Here is a 23,242-nt window from a genome sequence, read left to right as displayed (position 1 = left end):
GGTTTAGTCTAGAGATAACTTTGTTGTGATTTGGCGCTATATATATTAAATTGAATTGAATTGAATTTCTTTTATACCGTTTTGTCTTGTCTATTTTAATAAAAATAAATAACGGTATATGAATTTAGTATTTAAACATTTGTGATATTACTAAAGTAGAAAACAATTCCGATAAATATAATTACTTTTTATGAAACATTCAGCATCAGATGCACATCCTCCTTCATAGCTGCATACTGACTCATGCCCTCACAGTTCTGCATGACTCGCACATAAAACATAAAAACAATAATTCTATATACAGAAAAAAAAACGTTTGGTGTAACTTGAACAAGATGTGCATCAGCTGTTGAGACCACCTCATGTTTAGTATAGTGAAGCATGACCTTGAAATAGAATTTACATTAACACTTTTATTTTAATCTCATTTTTAAAAGTGCAAAAGGCATAGTTGGATCTTAATATATCAAATTCATAAGCAGCAGTACCTGCAATCATGGCACAATATATGGATTTAGGTGGTAAGCTATTGGTTTTTAACGACAATACTATCGTTGACATAGTCAATGTGATCACAAATTATGATATAACAGGCTTGTAGCGATTAATTAGCATTAATCATTCCTGGGTTACTTATCCCATCTATATAACTTTGATGAAGAACACATAAATTCTAAGCAGATGATTTGAATAATAAAGTTTGTACCACCCATCTCTAAACATGATCTGGCAAATGGGGATGGGACTGCCTTAGTGCATCATTTCATGTGGTTTATGGGCTTGATGAAAGTGCTTTTGTGAGTATGTGGTGGATCTGGGGCATACTTTAAAACTATAATACTCGAGAATTGTCAATAACCAGAACAACATGTTAACAGTTATTTTAAGTTTTAAAAAATTAAAAAAGGGGTTTCTGGTAAAAACCCATGTGAATTGTAACATGTACATTTTCAAAACAGAAGATATGCGCAAGTCACTTTTGTGAAGATTTTCGTTACAAAATAAAACAAAGATGTTGCCTTATTTTGAAATTCTTTTCCGGATGTACCTTGAAATAAATTCGTTTCGTTTGCACAACATAACAGTCCAGGCATTTTTCTTCGCTGTGCTAACGTTACAACTGGCAGTGCGCCTAAGCGGCCATATGTAATTTAGCCTCATTCATTCGTTTAGGACGCACGTCGCTGGTTTCTATCGACGGCGGACTGCGGGCCTCACACCGAAGAGCTGCGAGTTCGCTCAGCTCCGTTTTTCTTTCGGAGCTTTATCGGTTTATGCCTCGGTGAGTGTCCGTTTGAGCTGGTGGTGACAGCACAGCAGCGGTACGATGATCGAGCGACCAGACACTGCGGTTCCCAGCATCGCTGTAAGTCGAATCTCCAACAGACCAGTTGGACAGTCCTGATACTAAGACGTACTTTCATTGTTATTTGAGTTCAAGACATTTGTTTTATTCCCAGCTGATACCGAACCTTTTCCCACCAAGCTCATATAAATAGCTGGTTCTGGGATAGTTTGCGAAAAAAACGCCCCTCACACGATCTAAACGATTTAAATGGTATGAAAATGAAAAATTTTACATGGTTACGTGGTATTTTATTTAACAGGTTTTCTACAGTGAAAATGACATAATTTGCTAAAACCCAGGTCGGATCCATCTTGTAATCTTGCTGTGTAACTATTACACTATATACGTGAGAGATATAGATGCTGTCTGTTAATGACTCATGATATAATTTGATCTAATGGCGTCATAGAGCAGCTCGTATCCGAGGTGCGTGGTCAGCTTTGAGTTAGTGCTCGGGGGAAAGACGAGCACACCGACCTTTACACATGTTACTAGTGAGAGTGTGTAATGAAAGGAAATACCAGTACTGCATTACCATGTACTACGAGTAGAAGAAGGTCAGATATTATGGAAAAAACTATGGATGCAAAAACTGGCCCCAAAATGTATATGTAGATTTGAAAGGAAAATAGCTGGTTCATTACCGCTGACTTGTTTATGTCTTTGTATATTGTTACTGACAGCAGTCAATGAATTCCAACCACTAGAACGTCATCTGTAGGACACAGTAGTGAAGTATATGAACACATACACTGTGTTCATATACTTCACTACTGTGTCCACAGTGACCCTTATTATTAATCTGTGGGAGAGCCCCAGGATCAGCCGCTATATTACCATATGAAGGGGTTGGACTGTGCAGATGATGTCACTGAGCCAAGCTGCCGCTATCACCAGTGGATGCACTAGAGGGGAGATGGCAAGAATGCAATGAGCTGTTGTGGACGGCTCGGCTTTGCAGTGATTCTGAGAGTAAGACCGTTAAAGTGTGTGCATTGTCAGACTTTTCAGATGCTCCATACAGACATAATATATCCGTTAATGAAAGCATTTCATGTGTTCTTTAAAATGTTACTGTATTTAAGTGACCTCTTGTTACATACACAAGCAGCAAGCAGCCAACTCAGTGTGTTACATAATAACTGCTGCTGTACTTTATTTTACACACACACACACACACACACACACACACACACACACACACACACACACACACACACACTTATGTGGGTGGATCAATCGTGGAGAGTGGAAAGTGCTCTGGGCCTGTTCGGAGTAGTTGCGCCTGCTCATGAGCTGTGAGCATCACAAGTATTGATAAGGTGAATAAAATTATTTCCTCAAAATCCATGTTGGTCCATTGAAGAATGAGTAGCTGTCCTTTGCTCTTCGAGGTGGTAAAAGTTGGTTGTATCTATTCAATGCTCTTTACTCTTTGTGTGTGTACTATAACTCCATTTCCTCTTTCCCAGGGTCCTCCCCCTCCTGTATTCGTTGCAGCTGCACTCACTTTAGAGGGCCTCTGTTGTTGCATGACATAAAAATGCTTATTGCGGGTTCAAAAAAGATGTTTTCTGTGACTTTGGGTTCATATATTTCTGGCATTTTTTCCCACTGTTTGTTTACACATACACAACTTGTACTTGGAGATTCTATAGATTCATGTCATTTTTTGGCAAACATGCCTGATTATGTTATTATTGCATGATTGTTGATGCTGTATGATTTTTGCTATACCAACATTTGTATGTGTCTGTGTGTTTTCCCACAGCAGCGGAACCTGGAGGGCTATGTGGGCTTTGCTAACCTCCCTAACCAGGTGTATCGGAAGTCAGTCAAAAGAGGTTTTGAATTCACATTAATGGTTGTAGGTAAGTTGGACATATTTACAACAAACTTAAATGTTCAGGACTGTTCTTGTCCATTTCTGCCCATCTTGTACAGTGGCTTTGTGAATTTGTGTGTGTGATAATATTTCCTAGAAGAGCAGATTTTCCATAGTCTCCCAAGGGAGTTTTCTCCCTGGAACTCCATGATGCACAATGACACATCTGTGTATTTGGATGATTTAATTTGCAAGCTGCAGGATGTCTGTTCAAGAAGGAAAACACTTAGGCGCTTGGATGTGGGTGAACGGGGGAAGGGTGTGGGCTGAAATCATGGTTTTGTCTGTGTTTGCATAAGCTACAAATGTAACAGCAGTATGGCAGGCTTGTGATGACATGGATACTGGAATGTCCTCTGGAAATATTTAGCTGTCAAATTTATGTGGAATTTAACTTAATGTAGATTATAAAAAGGAATTGGGAATAATATAGTCACTCTTTTATTCCTCATAAGAGTGGATAGGTTTTCCTATCTTTGATTCAGTCGAAAGGCGACCCTGGACAGGTCACCGGTCCCTCACAGGGGAATTATACGTTTACAGATTATTAAAGTGTATTCGAAGTGCGTTTCTACAGTTACTGGCATATTTCTATTTAAGTCTGACTGTGCCTTACTACATGCTTGCAAGGTAAACATGACATTGCCACAGGCCTTTGGGTCTTCATCCCTAAGAGCAATGGGGGAACCACTGATAGATCTACACCCAAATCACTTCACTGTTGTGGGGTGCAAAATATCCACACTTTTGTTACAAATGCTGGCTGTTTTTTTTTGTGTTTTTTTTTAGTACAAACGGCCTCTTTTTATTTCCATCCACGCATCATATCACAGCAGGGACCACTGTCTAGGAGATATTTCATAGATTGAACCCCATCATGTGGTGACCCTGATTAGTTCAGTGAAAGAAGAATGACATTAACCACAGAGGACTCCAGCCTTTATTATAGCAGCCTGGGGTTCCAGCTTCCTGTTTAGTTAACAGCCTCTGTTGAAGAGAAGCAGGATGGAGACTGGGGAATGATGTCTTGGACGAGAACCAAAGTGAGCCACAATCAGCTACTCAGCTGTTTGAGCCCTCATGTGCTCTTTTGGCCATCTCCCCAGCTGATCCTAATTTCACACATGACACATTTCTAAACAGGCGGATCAGATGAAGGGCTCCTAACAGTTTGTTTGTAGATTTCTGATCTTTTTCTTTTGACTCTACTGCAACACTCTTAATTATATGTCTCCATATATCATTGATAAAAAAGAAATATAAATAATAAAAGAGCAACTTGTGGAGATGTGAAGAAAACAAGTCTGAATAAGAATGATGAGAACAATATGGCTGATAATATGTCTTGGATCAGCACTGCTGGACTTGGCTACTGCCTGTAGTCAAGTGTGAACATGAGAAGACTGGGCTGTAACCCATTCAGATTCAACAGAAGGAAAACACTTGATTGTAATGTAAATAACACCTCTTCATACTTTTAACAGTAGATACAATCAGTTTTACGAAAGGGATGCCTCTTAAATTCCCACTCGCCTGTAGGCCTTGCAGCTGTCATGGCTCCATGTCAGAAACATGTTGGCTGCCTAATGTTGAGCATTTGTAGGATTGCTAAAAAATGATGATGGACCTAACAGCCTTTCTGTCCTCGACACTGAGCATATGTGTGAAGTGTGCATTAAGTAAAAGTCATATTAGGGGACTACGTGTCATAATGAGACCTTTCAGTGGTTAGACTGTAGCTTGTAGTTAATGCCCTGTGTGCAACCATTGACATTCCTTTTAGTGCTTCAAGTGGTAAAAAGCACTTCCAGTTGTCATTGAACAGAACCTTTGTGATAAATGTGACCTATATGAGTGACTTTCCTAACAGAACTAGATATACATTATCTGTCTGACCAATAGAAATGTGTCCAGAAGTCAATCAAATTAGCTCCTTGCTTTTCTAAAGTGCATCCTGTGTTTTACTTTAGTACCTACAACTAGCAAATTGCCGTGTTTTTTTAGCCATGTTGATAGCTATCCACGTATGCCTTGACTGAATTCTTGGACCAGGTGGACCTGACAGAATGTGTGCAGGTAGCTGTCGGCGGCGTCAACTCTAGTGTTGGCAGATGCTTGATTGAGTCATTCTTATTGAATCCATGTCCAAGTGTAAGACTGTTTAAAATCGTAAAAACACTCCTCAGTGATGAACCATCACAGGAACAGCCTGTGGCATTGGGCCACATTGGACTAGTTGGTCCTGTTGGAAGTTTTTCACTGCATCTATAAAAACACTAAGACTTAGCCTAGTCTTAAGAATGGAATATTCTTCTCCTCGAACCTGAGCTTGGAGCTGGATTTACACAAGAGGAGCTTGTTAGCTAGAGCCTCTACCCGCATTCGAAAGTCTAGGAACAACAAGTAGACCAGCACTCTGTGAAGGAACTATTTGTTGAGATTACATAAAACTATGAGGACTTTAAGATAAAATTAGAATAAATTGAAATGATTATTCGTGGCAGGATTTTAACTTCTGTTTTAGTGTTTGGGGCAACAGGATATAATCCTCTATGCAGTCAGCTGCAGAAACATCAAGAGATTCCACCTGCTCATGAGTAGGGTTAAGATGGTTGCGCTCCTCTGTAGCTATACAGGGATGAAGGAAAAACATGATAGAATCATGTTCCTTGTTAGATCTCCTTAAATCTAGCAACAGCATTTTTCTAACTTCTGTAAGGTCTAATAAAATAAATTCAAATGTCAGTCCAAAAACAGAGGGTTTTGCAGATAAACTTTTAAATGACCAATTTCATTGCACTGACACAGCAGCACAAACCCATATCCGTCTCACCACAGTCTCTCCTGCTACACTGGTTAGTCTAATGTGGTAAGTGGTGGTACCAATTATGGTTATGCAAGTCTATAGGAACATGATAGCAATGTGATGTTGAGTACACTGGTATAAATTAACGACCTGCCATATTGCCCACTTCCCAAGAAACCCCTCTTCTAGTGTTTTTGACTTCTCTGTTTTTATTCCGCTCTGTCTCCCTCTCTCTGAACATGTAATGCTTCCTTGTCCTTTGTCTAACTGACAGATTGAGTAAAAACTAGTGGACAGATCAGACAGATTCAGTGTCAGGGTAGCGAGCTGAATGAACCTGAGAAACACACTGGGAGCACAGGAGATGCAAAACCGCTTGCTATGTGTTTCTCGTTGCTGCCTCGTGTGACCAGTTCCTAAACTCCTTCAGAAGCAGTTGAGCAGCAGAGTTGGATCATGTAGTTGTTGCCCAGAGTTAGTAGTGCAAATTGTTTTAGAGTGGCAATGACTGAGGTTTACTGAACCTAAAAGTAACAGCTTTCCCCCTTTACCGCCAACTAACTGCCAGCCACATCCCACCCTCTGGCTCGACATTTATGAAAAATGAAATCAATAAACTGAATTTCCATAAGCCAAACTTAAACACTGTGGTGAACATTATGAACAAAACTACTCTAGAGTGCATTAGCATTTGACTAATGGCATGTCTTAAAACACCTAAGGGCAGTTCATGCTTTCCGCAGGCATGAAGCAGGCTTTCCCCCATCCAGGGTCCTCAACTGGTCATGTACCAGATGTAACAGACCAGTAACGATCGTCTCACGCACAGTAGGTGTGTGTTTTGACATTCTTTACAGTCTTCACATTCTTGACTTGGTTCTTAGATGTCGATTGAGACCATAAGTACAACATGGCCCTAGTACGTCCGCCTGTTAGATCGGTATCTGTTTGTCTGCGTCACTTATCTTTGTGATTGAAACACAGGCTGTTTATCCTGGTGTCTGTCCCTTTGCTGTTATGAGCCGTGTGTAATACCAATAAGTTTGTCTGAGACGCTGTTGACGATCTTTCCCAGTGACCTTGCAAGGGGACTGAGGAAGTAACGAAGGCTTTGGCATAACCTGCTGCCTTAACCACATGCCAGGCACCACACACTTTTTCAGCATATTGACATGTTCATGTGGTTTCAGCAGTGAAAGTGATCTACTACAAAGAAATGAACACTGGTTAAGGTTGACAGGTTGTCACTGAGTGCTCAAACAAATGTCCCTGAAATGGCATGTGGCAAATTGTGGTAGGCTGTAATAATATATTTACGTACATCCCATGTGTATTGATTTTTAAATTTTAAGTAGTGGCTTATTCATTAAGTTGTTACTAATGTTACAATTCTTGACCAACTCATACAACAAAATACGAGTACAAATAATATCACAAATAAATAAATAAATAAATAAATAGAATTAGGGTGGTTTGATAAAATGCTTTACCAAGCTTAGCTACCCTTGAACTTTTCACTATTAGTTTTGACAGGTTGTTTCAACATGTCTTAGTGGAGCAAGCATGGCTGGTAATAAATGAAGTCTGCAAGGTTGTGTTATAATGGAATTGAGTAAACCAAGTAGAAAATGACTTTTTATCCCATATCACTCATTTAAAGAGCAGCAGTTGATAAACTACACAGAAATAAGATAATTCTCTCTTAGTAAACAAATAACTGTTTATTTCATTGCATGCAGGCTACTAATTACTGGTCTGTCTTTTGAGAGCTGCAATATGCAGAAGGAGAATATCCATCTACATCTTTGGCATTCAAAGCTTGAATATTTACACATGCTCCCTCCAGCAAACAGCATTTGTGCAGCTTATTTTGTGTCCTTGTCAAATGAGATCCAGGTCCTGTATTTCATGCTATATGTTGTCCGTTCGTTAGTCAGAGGAAACACTGGAACGTGGTTTGGATTGTCCTGTGGTTTCTGCATAATGAGATAATGCTCCTGTGTATGTTATGTCACAGTCTTAGTTTGTGTGTTGTTGTTTTTTCTGTTGTAGATGTGTGGTCAGTCAAGTATGAATGAATCTTTCCATGTTGGACAAGCTTTGTCGTTGCCTTTGGAGAGTGGCCTATTTACAGACTTACTTTCCAAAGACTCGTCATCACCTCTGGGCACAAGAGTCATCAGAGGCTACTGTCAGTGTGCGTGTGTGTTTTCATGCTTTGAGGTCGGGCACGTGTGCTCCAGCCTTTCCTTCGCCTCTCTCTTCCAGCCTCTCCACTCTGCTCCTGCCGTATGCGTCTTTTTTGGAGAAGCACATGTCTGCTGTGACCCAGCACGTGCCAGTTTTGTCAGATTTAGTCTCTGGCTCAGTGGATCTTAGCAGAACACTCACTCTCTAATTTTAAAACAAACCAAGGAAAGTGGGTTGTGTCCCTTCTGGGCTCATGTGGCTCGCCCATGTGGACCACTGCTTCCAAACTTTAAAACAACATTTCTGAAAACACAACACTGTCTTCATTGCCCTATCTTCCATGCCTGTGTACCAGTCTAATGTCTCTCTGTCTAGTTTGGGCCTCTCGTATGTGGTTTGTGTTTATATACTTTAAGTATGTGTGTGTTTGTTGTAGGCTTTTTGGGGGTCAACAGCTGCCACGTTCTGTCTCACAGAAAGAGAGGGAGGAATGTCAGGAATCTGATGGGAAACCCACTTAGACTATTCATGTTTGTTTTCTGTTTCTGCAAATTTCTATAATGCTTTCATCATTTTGCAACTTATTGTTAGTTGCTTTTAATAAGTATATGACTCCTGCAGTGTGTAACCAAGTAAACCAAAATCTTCCCCATTACCTGGAGGAAGGGTTAGTGAGCTAAAAATAATAAGGGGACAACAGAACTCTAGAGAGATGGAGGCTGATGCCTCATTGACAGGAAAGGAAGAGGAAAGGCCGACAGGGTTGGCCATCCATTCCAGACTTTTAGGTTGTCAGCCTATGGACACACTGCGCTTCCAGTTGTCATGTGTAACGGATATTCGATTAATACAGAAAGCAGGAGGCTAATTGAAATAGATTTCACCTTGGGGGACGTTAAGCTGCTGTGACTGAATGAAGCTCACAGTACATCACACTCAGTTAATAATAAATTAATTACAGTGTTGTCACTACAGTTATTGTTTAATCTAACAGATATCACACCAAATTCTACTTATTTTTATTCTTGTATATTTTTCGGTATCAACCCTTCCATATATGTGCTGCTTTTGTTTGTAAAGCAGCTGTTTTCTGAGGATCCGCAAGATGTTTGCACAGTTATTTCTGTCTGCTGTCAGGACGCCTGGCTGAGGGTGTTTAGGTTTTGTCCATCCTCCTTCAGCTTAGTGTCATGCTAATCAGCTTTATGCTTAATATGTTACTGCCTGACTTAGCATTTTATTTTAATATAGTCAAACATTAAGTGATGTGATTATTAAAATAGGAATTGGGAAAAAGATGCATTTGGAGCAATACAATTCATTAAAAACACAACCAAATCCATCTATAGTTGAGTTTTTTTAATTATGTAAACATTCCCCCAGATTCTGTCAGTGAGCTTTATAGCCACCAGCAGCAGATAGCCCCTACAATGTACTATGTAAATGAGTTAAAGTGATACTTCACCACTGTTTGACTGAACACACCTGGTCAAGGTAATCGGTATTAGCTGGGACAGGGAGAGTTGTAAAACCAGCAGAACTGTGGCTCTCGAGGACCAGGGTTGGGCGCCCCTGGTCTATGTCCAGAGAAAACAGGGAAAATGAAGGTACAACACCCACAATGCCTTGCGCTCTGATGAATCACCTGAGCTGCAGTGACTGGACCGACCTGTAGTTTAGCTCCGCCCCCTCTCAGCCCAACTGCTGGGGCAGGTACAGAAAAAAACAGGAAGCACTCGTTGTAGTCTGTAAGCACATGGCAAATAAAGCCCCTGAGATGTCTAAGGGGACTTGCAGAGGAATAATCAGATCCCTCCTCATTTCTTTGCAGAGAAATTATAAGTACTATCGTTTGGGCCAACCCCCACTGTGTGAAAATCTGTGAAGCTTTCCTATAATGCTCAAGTCATATTCTGACAAGATAATGATTCAGGTGACATTTTTCTCCTACATTGTCATAAAACCTGACTCTTAATTCCTTTTGGGTCCTGTACAGTGACTTGGAGTTTGCACCCTGCATGTGATTGGGGTGATTGTTGGGTTTGTTACTCATCATTGCCTGCAGCTCTTCACCAAGGAAGCATCAGATATAACACCAACTAACCAACTTTACAAAGCAAACAGAGAGAGCAGACAACATGACAGACACACCTAAACACACACACTTAGCCCCTCCCATTTATGTTTAGTTTACCTTTTTTCCCTGTGCAAAACTAGGAGCAATACCCAGCAAGACAGAGGGGGAAGGCGAAGTTTCACACAAGTGTGCTGTCTCATAAAATGCTGTGTGTGTGTGTGTGTGTGTGTGTGTGTGTGTGTGTGTGTGTGTGTGTGTGTGTGTGTGTGTGTGTGTGTGTGTGTGTGTGTGTGTGTGTGTGTGTGTGTGTGTGTGTGTGTGTGTGTGTGTGTGTGTGTGTGTGTGTGTGTGTGTGCCTCCAAAGAATCCATCAAATGTGTGTGACTTAGCAACAGACAAGGAGATGTGTTCTCCCTTTTGGTTATCCACCATATCCAGTGGCCATATATAGATATACATTTTACAGCAAATCTGCTTCACTCCTTAAGTGGTAGAAGCTTTTGATTACACCCACTGAAGTCTTTCAATGCACTGCAAAAACTAAGAAAGTTTTATTTCATGTCAACATTAAGTCAAAAACCTTGTCCATTGGTTAAAACAATGATTCTAAAGCAGTGTTTCTTAACCTGGGTTCGATCGAACCCTAGGGGTTCGGTGAGTCACACTCAGGTTCAGTGGAGGTCAAAACACAAATGAGTCCCGACTCATACTTGACTGCTAGGCGATCATTGACTGCAGATGGTCTCGCTACATTGCTTTGTCATTCTGTGCTGCAGGGAATTTGGAATTCACTCGTACCTGGTTTGCTCCTCTCCTCTGTTAATCACATCAGCAAACGCTGCTGATTGGTTCGATGATCTGCTCCTGTTTGTTTGCACAGTTGCGCCGTTCATCCAGCATCAAAACAAGAGCGAAAATAAGTAAGCATGAGTTCAGAACCGACGCAAACTAGTAAAAGAAAAGGCTCTGGTGGTGCAGAGACTGGTGAGTAAACCAAGTAGTTTTATTGGCCTGTCTGTGAGGTGGATGCTACGTTTCAGGGACGGATTCAACCTGTTGAATGAGGCCGAGTCCTTTAGCCGCTGCTTTTCAAGTGATGTTGGACATTATAGTGTTACAAGTTCATTATTGGAATACATACAGTATCTATCACCAGCTATCTATGGGCAGAGGCGGGGTACACCCTGGACAGGTCGCCAGTCCATCGCAGGGCTAATCCATTTCCATTTTATGAAATTTTATTTTTTTAATAAAGAAGGGTTCAGTTAATGTTCATGTGAAACTGGTGGGGTTCAGTACCTCCAACAAGGTTAAGAAACACTGCTCTAAAGTATTCCCAAGGTAGAGGATCAGGTTACTCATTTGCTGGGTGAATCCTCACGCTGCACTTTTAACCACTTTGTCAACGTTGTGTTTGTTTCACTATTGTACCCTGAACATCAACGTGGCAGCAGGAAATGGAAAGTTGGCACAGTAAAGAGAAACAGGGAGATTTGTATGCTAGGGAAGACTTCTGCAAGAGTGATGGAGTAACAGTGGGTGAATGGTAAGTAAAGGACAAAGTTGTTTTGCTGCTATCTCAGAACTCTTCTTGCTGGCAGATGAGCTCCTGACCTTTTCCCACACAAACAATAAATCTACTTCATGTCCTCTACTCCAGGTTTTTGTGTGTGTGTGTGTGTGTGTGTGTGTGTGTGTGTGTGGGGGGGGGGGGCATGAATGCACACTTCCTATAACATGACAACAAATTCTTTCTAATGTAAGAATTGCTATTTCACAGGTGAATCTGGACTTGGGAAATCAACACTCATCAACTCCCTGTTCCTGACTGACCTGTACTCCAAGGACTACCCTGGGCCTTCTCAGCGGATCAGGAAGACTGTGCAGGTCAGTTTATTTAACCTTCGGTTCTGTTACAGTATTGTATGAAGCATCATAACATTGGATTAGATCCGACTGTACTATGAGTAAACAGGTACAGGTGTAGACAGTGTCCACAGGTGACCCTGTGTAGGTAGACCAACGTCTTAGCAGAAACAGTATTCCTGTAGTTTGGCTGTCTGAAATGTAGAACAGCTGACAATAGCATGTGTAGCATATGTGTCGGCCAACTATATACAGTAATAAGCTGTTACAAAGATGAGGTAGTTCCTGGTTCCTTGCTGTGGAAAATCTTTAAAGCTGCACTAACTAACACTTTCATTCATGCAGTGTGGCTGCTGATCCAACCAACAAATGCTCTGTAACCTGTTCTTTTCTCTAATGCAGCCAGGTGGTGTCCCACCTAGAACCTAGTTCTGCTGGAGGTTTTTTCTATTAATTACTTTGCATAATATGTGTACTTGTGTTATTTACTTTGTATAAGGTTAGAACCCAATAAATGACCTTGCTATGACTTTTGCTGTGATGTGATGCTTTATAATTAAACACAACTTGATAATTATAACATATTATTCCCTGATTCCACGTATTTAAAGAGGTCAGCTCATGCTCGATTTGCAAAAGCACCAGCAGACATTTGGAAATACCTTCACCAGTTCACTAGCATGTTCATTTGTAAAGCCTAATCAGTTCAAACGAAGACAACAATGCTACCACAGGGATGGCTATATTCCCTTTTAAAAATTGCAGATGGGAACTTGCTTATTTCTTAAAGATGGTACGTCCATAAGCCTTCAAAGTCTAAGTCTGAGTACCATCATGTAGGCTGGCATAAATTTACATCTGTCGTGAGTGCACTGAGCAGACTGATATTTCCAATGGAACACAAGGAAATCACATCCAGGGGGACCATCAAGACATTTTTAAATATGTGGAAACAGTGTATAATATCTTAGCTTTAGGTTTTGTTGAGCCCTCGCATTCCTCCAGATCAGACTTCATTTAATGGATGGGGTTGGGACTCACAGCATTTTTGTGGTTTTTTCCTCTCAGAAATTGTGGAAATGGCAGATTTTTTTTAAAGACTGCCATGTTATGCACAATGACTTAGGGTTGCAAACACATATTTCTTCTATTTGCTCAGCTGTAAAGTCAGATTATCTATAGGTCTGTGGAAGCTTGGGAATGTTTGGTGTTACAAAGAGAGATCTGTCATTTGAATTAAAGGAGGGATCATAAAATAAGTAGAAAATGAAGGAACAACGGGAAATCATGGGACTAAATGTGAATATATGTGACTAAAGCATGAAAACAGTTTTAGTTGCCTGCTCTATTAGTGTCATTGTCCTCATAATATTCTTGAATAACGTAAATATAATAGTTGTCGAACACCTGCTGCCTATTTGTGATGCTGGGGGAACAAAAGTCTACACAGCTTGCCTACAATGTGATGTTGCTGTGTTGCCCAATCTCCAGTGGCTGAACCAGTTAGCAAATACACAGAGGTCCATAGGAACATGTCTGAATGTGTTAATGTGTGACTGTCGGTGCATTCCAGGTGGAGCAGTCCAAGGTGCTGGTCAAAGAAGGAGGGGTTCAGTTGACGCTCACTATTGTTGACACGCCCGGGTTTGGAGATGCAGTGGACAACAGCAACTGGTGACCCACACTAACTTACTTTTTCCACAAAGATATTGTGTGGATATATTTGTCCAAATATTGAAACTGTTTCCTTCCTCTTCCTCACATCTTTCCTCCATGTGCCCAGTTGGCAGCCGGTCATAAACTACATTGATAGTAAGTTTGAGGACTTCCTCAATGCAGAGTCGAGGGTGAACCGCAGGTCCATGCCAGACAACAGAGTCCACTGCTGCCTGTATTTCATCGCACCCTCTGGACATGGGTATGTGCTGTATGAGATAAAGTTCTAACAATATAGGTGGATTAAAACTCATGATGATTGATAAACAATCAATCACAAAACAAAAACACATACATTTAGAAGTACACCACCAAGTGTCTTTTATTTTTCTGTTTTATAGAATCCAATCTCAAAAAAATAGTTATACCACTGAACTCCATTGTTGGCAGTCTATAGACCCCCCTCTAACCCCACCCCACCATAAGTGAATCCTGTCTACATAAACCTTACATGGAGGTGGAAGTTGTCTGGCTTGCTGCCAAGATAGACTGCAAGCTCACATCCAACTGTAGCACTTAAAAAAGAACAGCGCTTCTCCCGCAGTGTGTTTTTGGGGAAAAGTATTTAAAATTTCTGTACTGGACTAAAAACAATCTGGATGCAAGTCTCTTTTCTACCACCAGGTGTCGTAAGGTCTATTGCACTTCTCTACTTCACCTCAGACTACAGCAGCATCAAACATATTCTATTATACACTGTAGTAGCTGATGTAAAACTTTTGTAGAGCAACTGTGGTTAGAACTTTGTACAGTAGTAAGCTGAATATGAAGCAAGGCTTTTTTTCTTTTTTTTAAATTAAAGAAGTAAGATTAAGCATCCGAATAGAGCAGTGGTAAATAAACAACAGAAAGTGTTTATGTTTTTCTGTTTACACTGCAGACAGTAACTATATGTCAAAAATAAACTAATTTAGTACATTGTGCATTTAAGACTAAAATCTGAGCTGAACTCCAGAGCTTAGAGGCTTGTGTTAAATGTAAATGAGCGGACAGAGTTAACCACACTGGTGAGTCCGGAGCAGAAGTTCCTAGTTACTAGTTATTTCACCATTTGAGCATCTTAGAAAGAAAGATCAGGTACATAACTTGGCCTTTTATTTGTATAGTGTATTTGCAATAGTTGATCTGGACACGAGGCAGTCACAGTCATCCTAACATTATCGCAGCTTCTACTGCTATTTCGATCATTCTGTATCACTTAGATTTACTCTGTACTGCCTGTCAGTGAACAGTAATGGTGGCCCTCTGCTGGTGACCCACTAAGCTGTCTGAGTTTGTCAAGCCTCACACAGGACAGCATTTCTTTTCATTGCATCTCATTAATTTATTAGGTAACCATGTAATACAACATACCATTTCTATCTATTTTCTATAAAGACTGATCCCCTTCGAAGGTGGAAGGTCCAAATTATGAAGTAAGATGTGCCCTCTGATGGCGGCCAACGTTTGAATACAGTAACATAAAGTTTTGCTTTTGTCTTCTGCTCAGCCTGAAGCCACTGGACATCGAGTTTATGAAAAGACTCCACGACAAAGTCAACGTCATTCCCCTAATTGCAAAAGCTGACACTCTGACCCCTGAAGAGTGCCAGCTTTTCAAAAAACAGGTACTCATGTCAGCAAGAGAGAAATGCACTTATGCATGTGTGTCTTTGTGTGTTATCTGATATTCTGATTACTTTCTGCCTTTGTCAGATAATGAAGGAGATACAGGAGCACAAGATCAAAATTTATGAATTCCCAGACACAGAGGACGATGAAGACAACAAGCTCATCCGAAAAATCAAGGTAATAGACTGTGTTCATTTAAAATTGATCAAAGCATTGCTGACCAATCTGAGTCACACAGATAAATGTCAGCATCCAGCCCTGCAGCTGCCCCTGTCCTACTTCTCATGTCTGGCCGTAGTTTGTCATCAGCCAAACAAGCAAGCTCACTGAAGAACTTTCACTACTGATTTTTGTGGCTCTATGACCCTGTAACTGTTGCCTTGGGCAAAGTGTCTGCCACACATGGAATACAGATCAACTGCTCCGCTGCTGAGTGAAGAATAAAACATGTTCACATCAGCCCTTCTAAAATAGTAGCACCAATTTTGTGTAGTTTTAAACTGAATTTTAGCAGATAACAGAATTATATTAAATTTCAATGCCAGTATTCTGTAACCTTGTAAATAAACAAAGCCTAGCAAATAGTTGCTGAATCTCCATTAGTTCAAAGTGCAAAATGAATAAAGACAAACAAAGATAGTGATGCAATAAGGCCAAATACAACAGACATCAGCGTGTGTGAGCTTATGGTAGCAGCCACTGTTTGTGGTACTAACAGCTCTGTTCCTATTGCAGGAGAAGATGCCTCTGGCAGTAGTTGGCAGCAACGCGGTGATTGAGGTGAACGGCAAGAAGGTTAGAGGTCGCCAGTACCCATGGGGGGTTGCTGAAGGTGCGTGTATTTAATTATGAGTAATCACAAGTAGACATGTTTTCAGACAATGATAGATATCAGAGAAGCTGAAGTATGTTGGTCTTTGATGATTTGTCTTTTCAAACCAATGAAGGCTGCTGTTCCCAGGCTTGTGCAACACAGTGCATGTTCTCCACAGTGGTAACATGTAGTGACTACTGGACAACACAACGTGTTGATTTTTCTTTTTGCTGGAATTTGAGGTTTGGGTTCATCTTATCATCCTTGGTTTTGGTTGAGTTTACAAAACCTTGTATTTCATAGTAGGAGTATTTTAGTGTGAGGTCGTTCATGTCGGCCTTTTGGTTAAGCATAACTTCCGACTTCAAGTAGCCAAATGATGAACTGTGGGACACTGATGTCATTAAGTTCTTTAGAGATGAGGGACCCCGCCTCCCTCACTGAAAATTGACTTTTGTTATAATGACCTCACAGTCAGAATCAGTTAGAATCAAGGCAGTCGTGACAGCCTGAAGGTGCACCTCTGGATGTAGGTCACCGTGATGATGAAAAGCAGCTGGATAGTAAATGCCCCCGTAGTGCACTGTGAGGCTTCCATGTTGTAAAGTGATTGCAAGTCATTTATTTGGTTTATCACAAAAAGTGTCTTGCTTTGTAGGTAAAGCGATGAGCCATGTTTGTCTTTGCGTAACGTAAAGTTCGCTCTGTTCTGTGGTTGACCGTTAATCAGTCTTTCACGTTTTCATTCTTTCTTTCTCTCTTTTTTCTTTTTGTTGTTTTATTTATTCTTTTCATGACTGACAGAGGGCATTTTTGGTAAACAAACCATCTTTGACTTTATTTCAGTGTCATTCCACTCCCACCGCCACCACCTGCTCCCCCAGAATGTCTCCCAAAACTCTCCATCCTTCCTCTTCCTCCACTTTTCTGTTGCTGTGCACTTTCATCAATAGGCTGATGGTCAAACCAGTGCTCTGATCAGACTTGGGCTGAATACTTACTGAAACATTCACCAACACGTAAATGTCCCTTCCATGGGTAAATTGACTAAAGTTATTTGTGTTATATGGAATTCATGCACCAGTGCTTAATTCATTTTTACATGGGGAACACTGTTGTTAGTTATTACCCCAGACGATGCATCTGAGGATGGGCATCTCAGACTCTTACACATCCTGTAGTTTTATCCCAGGTCTGATGCTGTGAACAGCCATGGAGTAAACTAGAGGCTGTCTGGTGCTGAAGCCACTATTGCAGTGGTAACATCACTCTAACACTGTGGTTCCCTTCTTTGCTCCCGTGGTATTAAACGTAGCAGTGGCATTGAAGCTCAGCCGCCCTTCTACTGGCTTCACTTTGAGGTGAGGCTTGTTGTGGTGCAGGGCGAGAGCTGTGTGCGTGCCTTGCTCTATCATTGGACCAAGGACTGGGAGCCAGCATCCTAACGCATTGCTTATACGTCCATGAGCAGTCAATGGTGAGTCAGTGTTGTGCAGACAGGCATGTAGCAGCTTGTTTAAGTCATCAGGCAACACCTGGCTTGGTATCATGAATCCTCACTCATTAGCTGACTTGGAATTTTAGTGTAACTATTCATGTACAAATATATTTGTTTTGTTTTACCATAAAACAAGCGTGCGCACCAACATGGCTCTGCATGTTTGACATGAATTTTACCATTAGAGGAAATAAATAAAACACTACTCAGGCTCAAAACACCTGATGGAAGTTCAAACAAGTCTAGGAGTCAATCAAAATCTGTTTTTCATACAGTGACTAACAAAACACCAAGCATCAGGTGTTTTCTGCCTCCCATCCACAAATAAGGTCTGTTTATTAGTAACTACAACCCATTTTTCTCCTATAAACCTCGTCTTCTCGGGGTTAATTTGCACCACCAGATGTAGACGTTTGAGTGTTTGAAACTGGAAAATATGATTAAAACATTAGAAAAAAATATCTGAATAATACTTGAATCTTTTCAGATCTGTCTTTGCAAAGGTTTGAAATCATTCAAGTGTTGCAAACTAGGTTACAAAATTTTGCGAGATTTATACAAAAAGAATAAAGCCTTTTTTCATATTGTTCAGTTTCCAACATTCAAACTTCTACTCTGATGTTGTGAAGCGACCTGACTTCTTCCCTCTGGGCTCCTCTACTTGTTCCCTCAGTGAGAGTCCTGGACAGTCCCCGGCTGTTCATGCATAGATCCTCATAACACCCACTCGGTTCTTCGAGCCTCATTAGCCAGTCACTTTGGACACATGCAGGTTATGGTTGAGTCGGGCCAAATCTGGGCTGAATCTGGGCCAAACATGGGCCAATTCTGGGTCAAAACTGAACCATATTAGTCCCAGATGCTCCAGACCCAGATTTAGCCCATTCTGGGTGAAGACAGTAACTGAACACCCATACCCCTCCCCTCCGTCAGAGCTCCCTCCTCTAGAAGAGACAGGAGGTCAATGGCTGGCTTGGGAGGCCAAGGGGCTGGACTGCTTAAGTTTCATCAATGGTAAGGTGTCTCCTTATTCCATCTGCTGATGAGTGACTCCCTGCGCAAGAAAAACAATAAGACAAGAGGAGATTGAAGAAAGCACCACACCCATCCTGAGCAGCGTCCTTTCCCACAATCCCACCTGATTGTGGAACAATGGCCTTGTTGCTGAGATGATACTTACCATCACGAACTGTACCATGTTGACTCCACCGTCTACTGTCATCTAGAACTAATTTGTTGACACCAGAGTGGGATCAGGGGGTGTTTTTATGAGCTACTCGGAGCAGAGATGCAGTGGTTAGTTGTGGTCACAGTGAACAGTGACAGCTTGAGTAGGCTGCAGCCTGGCCCTATTAATTTAAAGAAGTAGAAAGTGATTGAGTGAAACTGTTAGAGATAATTTCTTTTTCTGCATTTTTGTGTTTTGTATTGAAAAGGCTCATTAGTGTTTGTTTTTTTGGTTTCGGTTTGATGGACAGAACGTTATTGTTTCTCCGTAGTGTTTTTCATTTTATTAGGCAGCTGAAATTTGGGAGCTAAAGACACAAGCACATATCTAAATGTCCAGAGTTACAGTAGCAAAAAATCAGAGCTCTAAAAGTACTGAACACCACGAGGCATCTGAGCTGGGGATAACCAGGCAAATTAAAAGAACTAGTTTTGTTTGTTAAAGACTAAGCTGCAGTGAGGATTTAGACCAGTGTGGTAATGATGGTTATCAGGATCATGGCCTGTTGTCTCTGTCCTTTGTCTACTACTACATCTAATGTTGTCCTTTTGAAACATGGTTGGATAACATATGAATGTGATAACTGTGTGTTGTACATACAGTGTATATCTAACTATAACTGAACCTTACCATAATAAATGTGAATAATAGTCACTACAGCTGCATTGACTTCACTCACTAAAGACACAATGACCTGTGTTTCTGCTGCCTCTGTACGGTGTAGAAGCAGAGAATCCACAGCAGCTTCTCTGCAGTTTTTACCCCCGCACCAGAGATTTCTGCAGAAACTCAGACAGTCATGTTATGATTAGTGCTATGACAAGATGTGTAGTAATTGTCTTATCTTCGTCCTTCTCTCCCTTTCTGTTCTCCTATTGTTCCTTTGGTTTTTATTTCAGTGGAGAACGGGGAACACTGCGACTTCACCGTGCTACGCAACATGCTGATCAGGTCAGGGTAGCAATACATAAAGCTTCATTCACATTAACCTCATTAATGGCTTTACACAAGCCTCTCATATCAGTTGATGTTGTTCCACAGGACCCATATGCAGGATCTGAAGGACGTCACCAACAATGTCCACTATGAAAACTACCGTAGTAAGAAACTCGCAGCTGTCACCTGCAATGGAGTAGATGCTACCAAGACCAAGGGACAGCTTACAAAGTAAGACTCCACTGCTTTTAAAGTTACTAGACGGGATGGTAGATGCTGAAACACCAGCTTGTAGCAGGTCTGAAGAGGGGCATCATTAAAAGATGGTACAGCTGCAGCTAATATGAAACGTTTTTCTGTAGTAAATACAAGGATTTAGGTTAACAACTATTTATTTAGTTTAGTTTATTACATTTTTACATTAACTGCATTTGATTCTTCGAGCAATTTTGGCATCATCTTCCAACTTCCAAACTTGATCACAGGAGTCCCCTGGCACAGATGGAGGAGGAGAGGAGGGAGCATGTGATGAAAATGAAGAAAATGGAGGCTGAAATGGAGCAAGTCTTTGAGATGAAGGTTAAAGAGAAGAAGCAGAAGCTGAAGGATTCAGAAGCTGAGGTGCGTTTCAGGGTTTGAGCGCGTGTGTGTCTCTGCCACTGTGGTGCTCACGCATTTTATTTATGGTGGCACCGTAATATGGAAAGTGACATTTTGGGCTATGATCAGTTATTAATTGAAAATAAAATGTTTTAATTATATACACACATACTTAATGTAGCTTCTGTACTTCATGAGAATGAAGCTTCAATATCTCAGGGATTATGATGTAGAATATGGGTCGTACATTGTTGGTCAGCTGTAGTTATGTGGAATTTTGTTTATTTGCAATGTTTCCCCCGCAGCTGGAGCGGCGCCATGAACAGATGAAGAGGAACTTGGAAGCCCAGTACAAAGAGCTGGAGGAGAAGAGGAGAGTGTTTGAGGAGGAGAAGGTCAACTGGGAGGCTCAGCAGAGAATCCTGGAGCAGCAAAAACTCGACGCCTCCAAGTCAGTAACACTCCAGTGGCAGATTCAGATACAGATTCTAGAGTCCTCTCTGTTTAATTACAGTTTCAATGTGTAAACTGTTAAAATAGAACTTAGGTTTGTTTGTCCTTGTTTCTTTCACAGGACAATGGAAAAGAACAAGAAGAAAGGCAAAATCTTCTAAAGAGCGACTCAGCGGGTTTCTTCAGTCTTTTTATTTTCTCCCATCTGAAACTCAGAAAACACACAAAGCATATACAGCGATCAATACATTCCTTAACACTTCTGTGTACACATGACATGTACACTACATATACACATAACCACCACACGCTTCTCTGCAGGGCATCGTTTCTTCTTCTTTTTTGGGGGATGCATGTGCTCTTATATAAAAAGACGAGAGGTCAGAGCTTTTCCAAGCTTATGGTAACACATAACAAATGGCAGGTGCCATGGACGGCCATTTACAGGCAGGCAGATAGATTCTTGTTTCCCTTTGCAGCCATGTGTATCCACAGAAGGGACCAAGTATGTAGGAGAGACGTGGCATTAGGCCCAGTCACACCTAAAACCAGATGTTCATACTGTGTGGTGTCCAGCTACATTCTGACTAACCAGGAACATGCATCCGCTTCTCAGGATTGTACAGAATTTCATCCATTATGAAGTTACAGAAAGTGGAGAAACGTCTTTCTAAGCAAATTCTACAAACAATATGTTTTCTAACCGTTCGGTTTCTAGAAAATGTGTTTTGAACAAACTAGCAAAAATGTCTGTTGACTGCTAATAACGTGTTAAAGCAACTTTTTATTAGTACACCTTCTAGTTTTACACTCTGACAGTGACTAGAGTTTTACCTCCATCAGCTTCCTTTATTTTGATCTCTTGCTTTGGTAAACAGTTACAAAAGTGAAGTTGATTGTTTTTTCGTGTTACTAGACCCCAGCCAAGATGTGATTAAACGTTTGATGCTGTCTGATCCTAATTCATAATCATTTACTCCTTTTTTCCAGCAGCCAGAATATTGTTACTGCAGCGTGTGTGTAATTCCTCTCTGAATAGAAGATATTATGCAAAAGCCTCACTGGTGTCTTCAGTATCACAGGTTACAGTGTTTACAAAGATGTTTTATATTGTGGTGTAAGTAATGCGTGATCTTCATGTTTCTTTGGCTTAAGTGACATAAGGAACAATTAGCCAAAACAAAGCTGACACTACGGTTGTTCAGTTTAGCCCTAACTTCACCCCTGACTGGTCTTTGTTGTAGGACTAGTTCTACACTCACCAAACAAGACAGTTTAGCGTGCTACACCAACACGTAACAAGTGTAATAAGTGTTTCCCCTAGTTGCCATGTTTTATTACCATATGATGAGGATCTTATTGCTACTATACTGTGTGTATGCTCGAAGAATGGCTCCTTAGCACCCTTGTAGTTTTCCTATAATCATCTTATAATCCGTTTTTTAGTATAGTTTTTTTGGATGATCCAGTAAAGGGACAGACCTTCTGCAGCACCTCCATTGTGTACATACTGTACCACCGGCTGCTCAGTGGCCTTTGGTTTCCTTTTTTTTATGCCAGGAATAACAATAAAGCTTGTACTGAGAAGAACCTACCGTGTAAACTCACCTTAAGCATTCATGTATATCGTCATACATTTCCACGTACACACATTTATTCTCCACATCTATGCTAACGAATGCATCTTCTCAGGAGAAAAGAAGTTCTGCGGTTCAAATGTTTCTTTGAAATGCTTGTGAAGCCCTCACTCTTTAATAACAAGTTAAGTTTTCATTGTGTTTATATATATATATATATATATATATATATATATATATATATATATATATATATATATATATATATATATATATATATATATATATATATATATATATATATATATATATATTTACATAATTTTTGCTTCTCTTTTGGTTTATCACGTTCCGTCTGTAATTGTTTGTGGTTAATATTAAAGTTGACAAGGTTATGCTTTAACTCCCAACATGTCCATAAATTATTTCTACTTTAATTCAGTGTTTACACCGTAACACTTCTCATTTATAAAGTCAAAACATTCACAATCTGTCTGTATGTCTTCCAGCAGCATGTAGATCACAGATTGACTTCAACATACAATAACATGCAGAAGTCAGTGATTTGCAAATGTCATTTGGAAACTGAATTGAAAAGGCATTAATGGCTCATTTGCACTGTCTGAAATTGCTGGGG

General features: G+C 40.6%; 1 protein-coding gene across 2 annotated transcripts; it reads left to right on the top strand.

The window, feature by feature from the left end:
* Nucleotides 1–1,066: 1,066 nt before the first annotated feature.
* On the top strand, nt 1,067–22,618 carry LOC114857163 (septin-7-like). 2 transcript variants are annotated; one of them, XM_029153350.3, is made up of 14 exons: nt 1,067–1,366; nt 3,120–3,219; nt 12,087–12,193; nt 13,746–13,846; nt 13,956–14,090; nt 15,378–15,495; nt 15,584–15,676; nt 16,235–16,331; nt 17,118–17,129; nt 19,939–19,990; nt 20,081–20,206; nt 20,461–20,596; nt 20,881–21,026; nt 21,150–22,618. In XM_029153350.3, exons 1-14 carry the CDS (start codon nt 1,328–1,330, stop codon nt 21,187–21,189), a joined length of 1,302 nt encoding a protein of 433 aa, XP_029009183.1. In that variant the 5' UTR covers nt 1,067–1,327; the 3' UTR covers nt 21,190–22,618. The 2 variants fall into 2 exon arrangements, with proteins under 2 accessions (XP_029009183.1, XP_029009184.1); XM_029153351.3 differs by lacking the exon at nt 17,118–17,129 and having other exon boundaries at nt 1,068–1,366.
* Nucleotides 22,619–23,242: the final 624 nt, after the last annotated feature.

This window comes from Betta splendens, chromosome 6 (assembly GCF_900634795.4).
Source record: "Betta splendens chromosome 6, fBetSpl5.4, whole genome shotgun sequence".
In the NCBI taxonomy this organism is placed as follows: Eukaryota; Metazoa; Chordata; class Actinopteri; order Anabantiformes; family Osphronemidae; genus Betta; species Betta splendens.
This window is presented reverse-complemented; position numbering and strand designations above follow the sequence as displayed.

Bases quoted from the DNA above. Each gene is read 5' to 3' on its own strand.
- LOC114857163 (XM_029153350.3), top strand. From the start codon at position 1,328: ATGATCGAGCGACCAGACACTGCGGTTCCCAGCATCGCT. The intron at 15,496-15,583 runs GTACTCATGTCA...TGCCTTTGTCAG, and splicing joins GCCAGCTTTTCAAAAAACAG to ATAATGAAGGAGATACAGGA. The intron at 20,207-20,460 runs GTAAGACTCCAC...ACTTGATCACAG, and splicing joins ACCAAGGGACAGCTTACAAA to GAGTCCCCTGGCACAGATGG.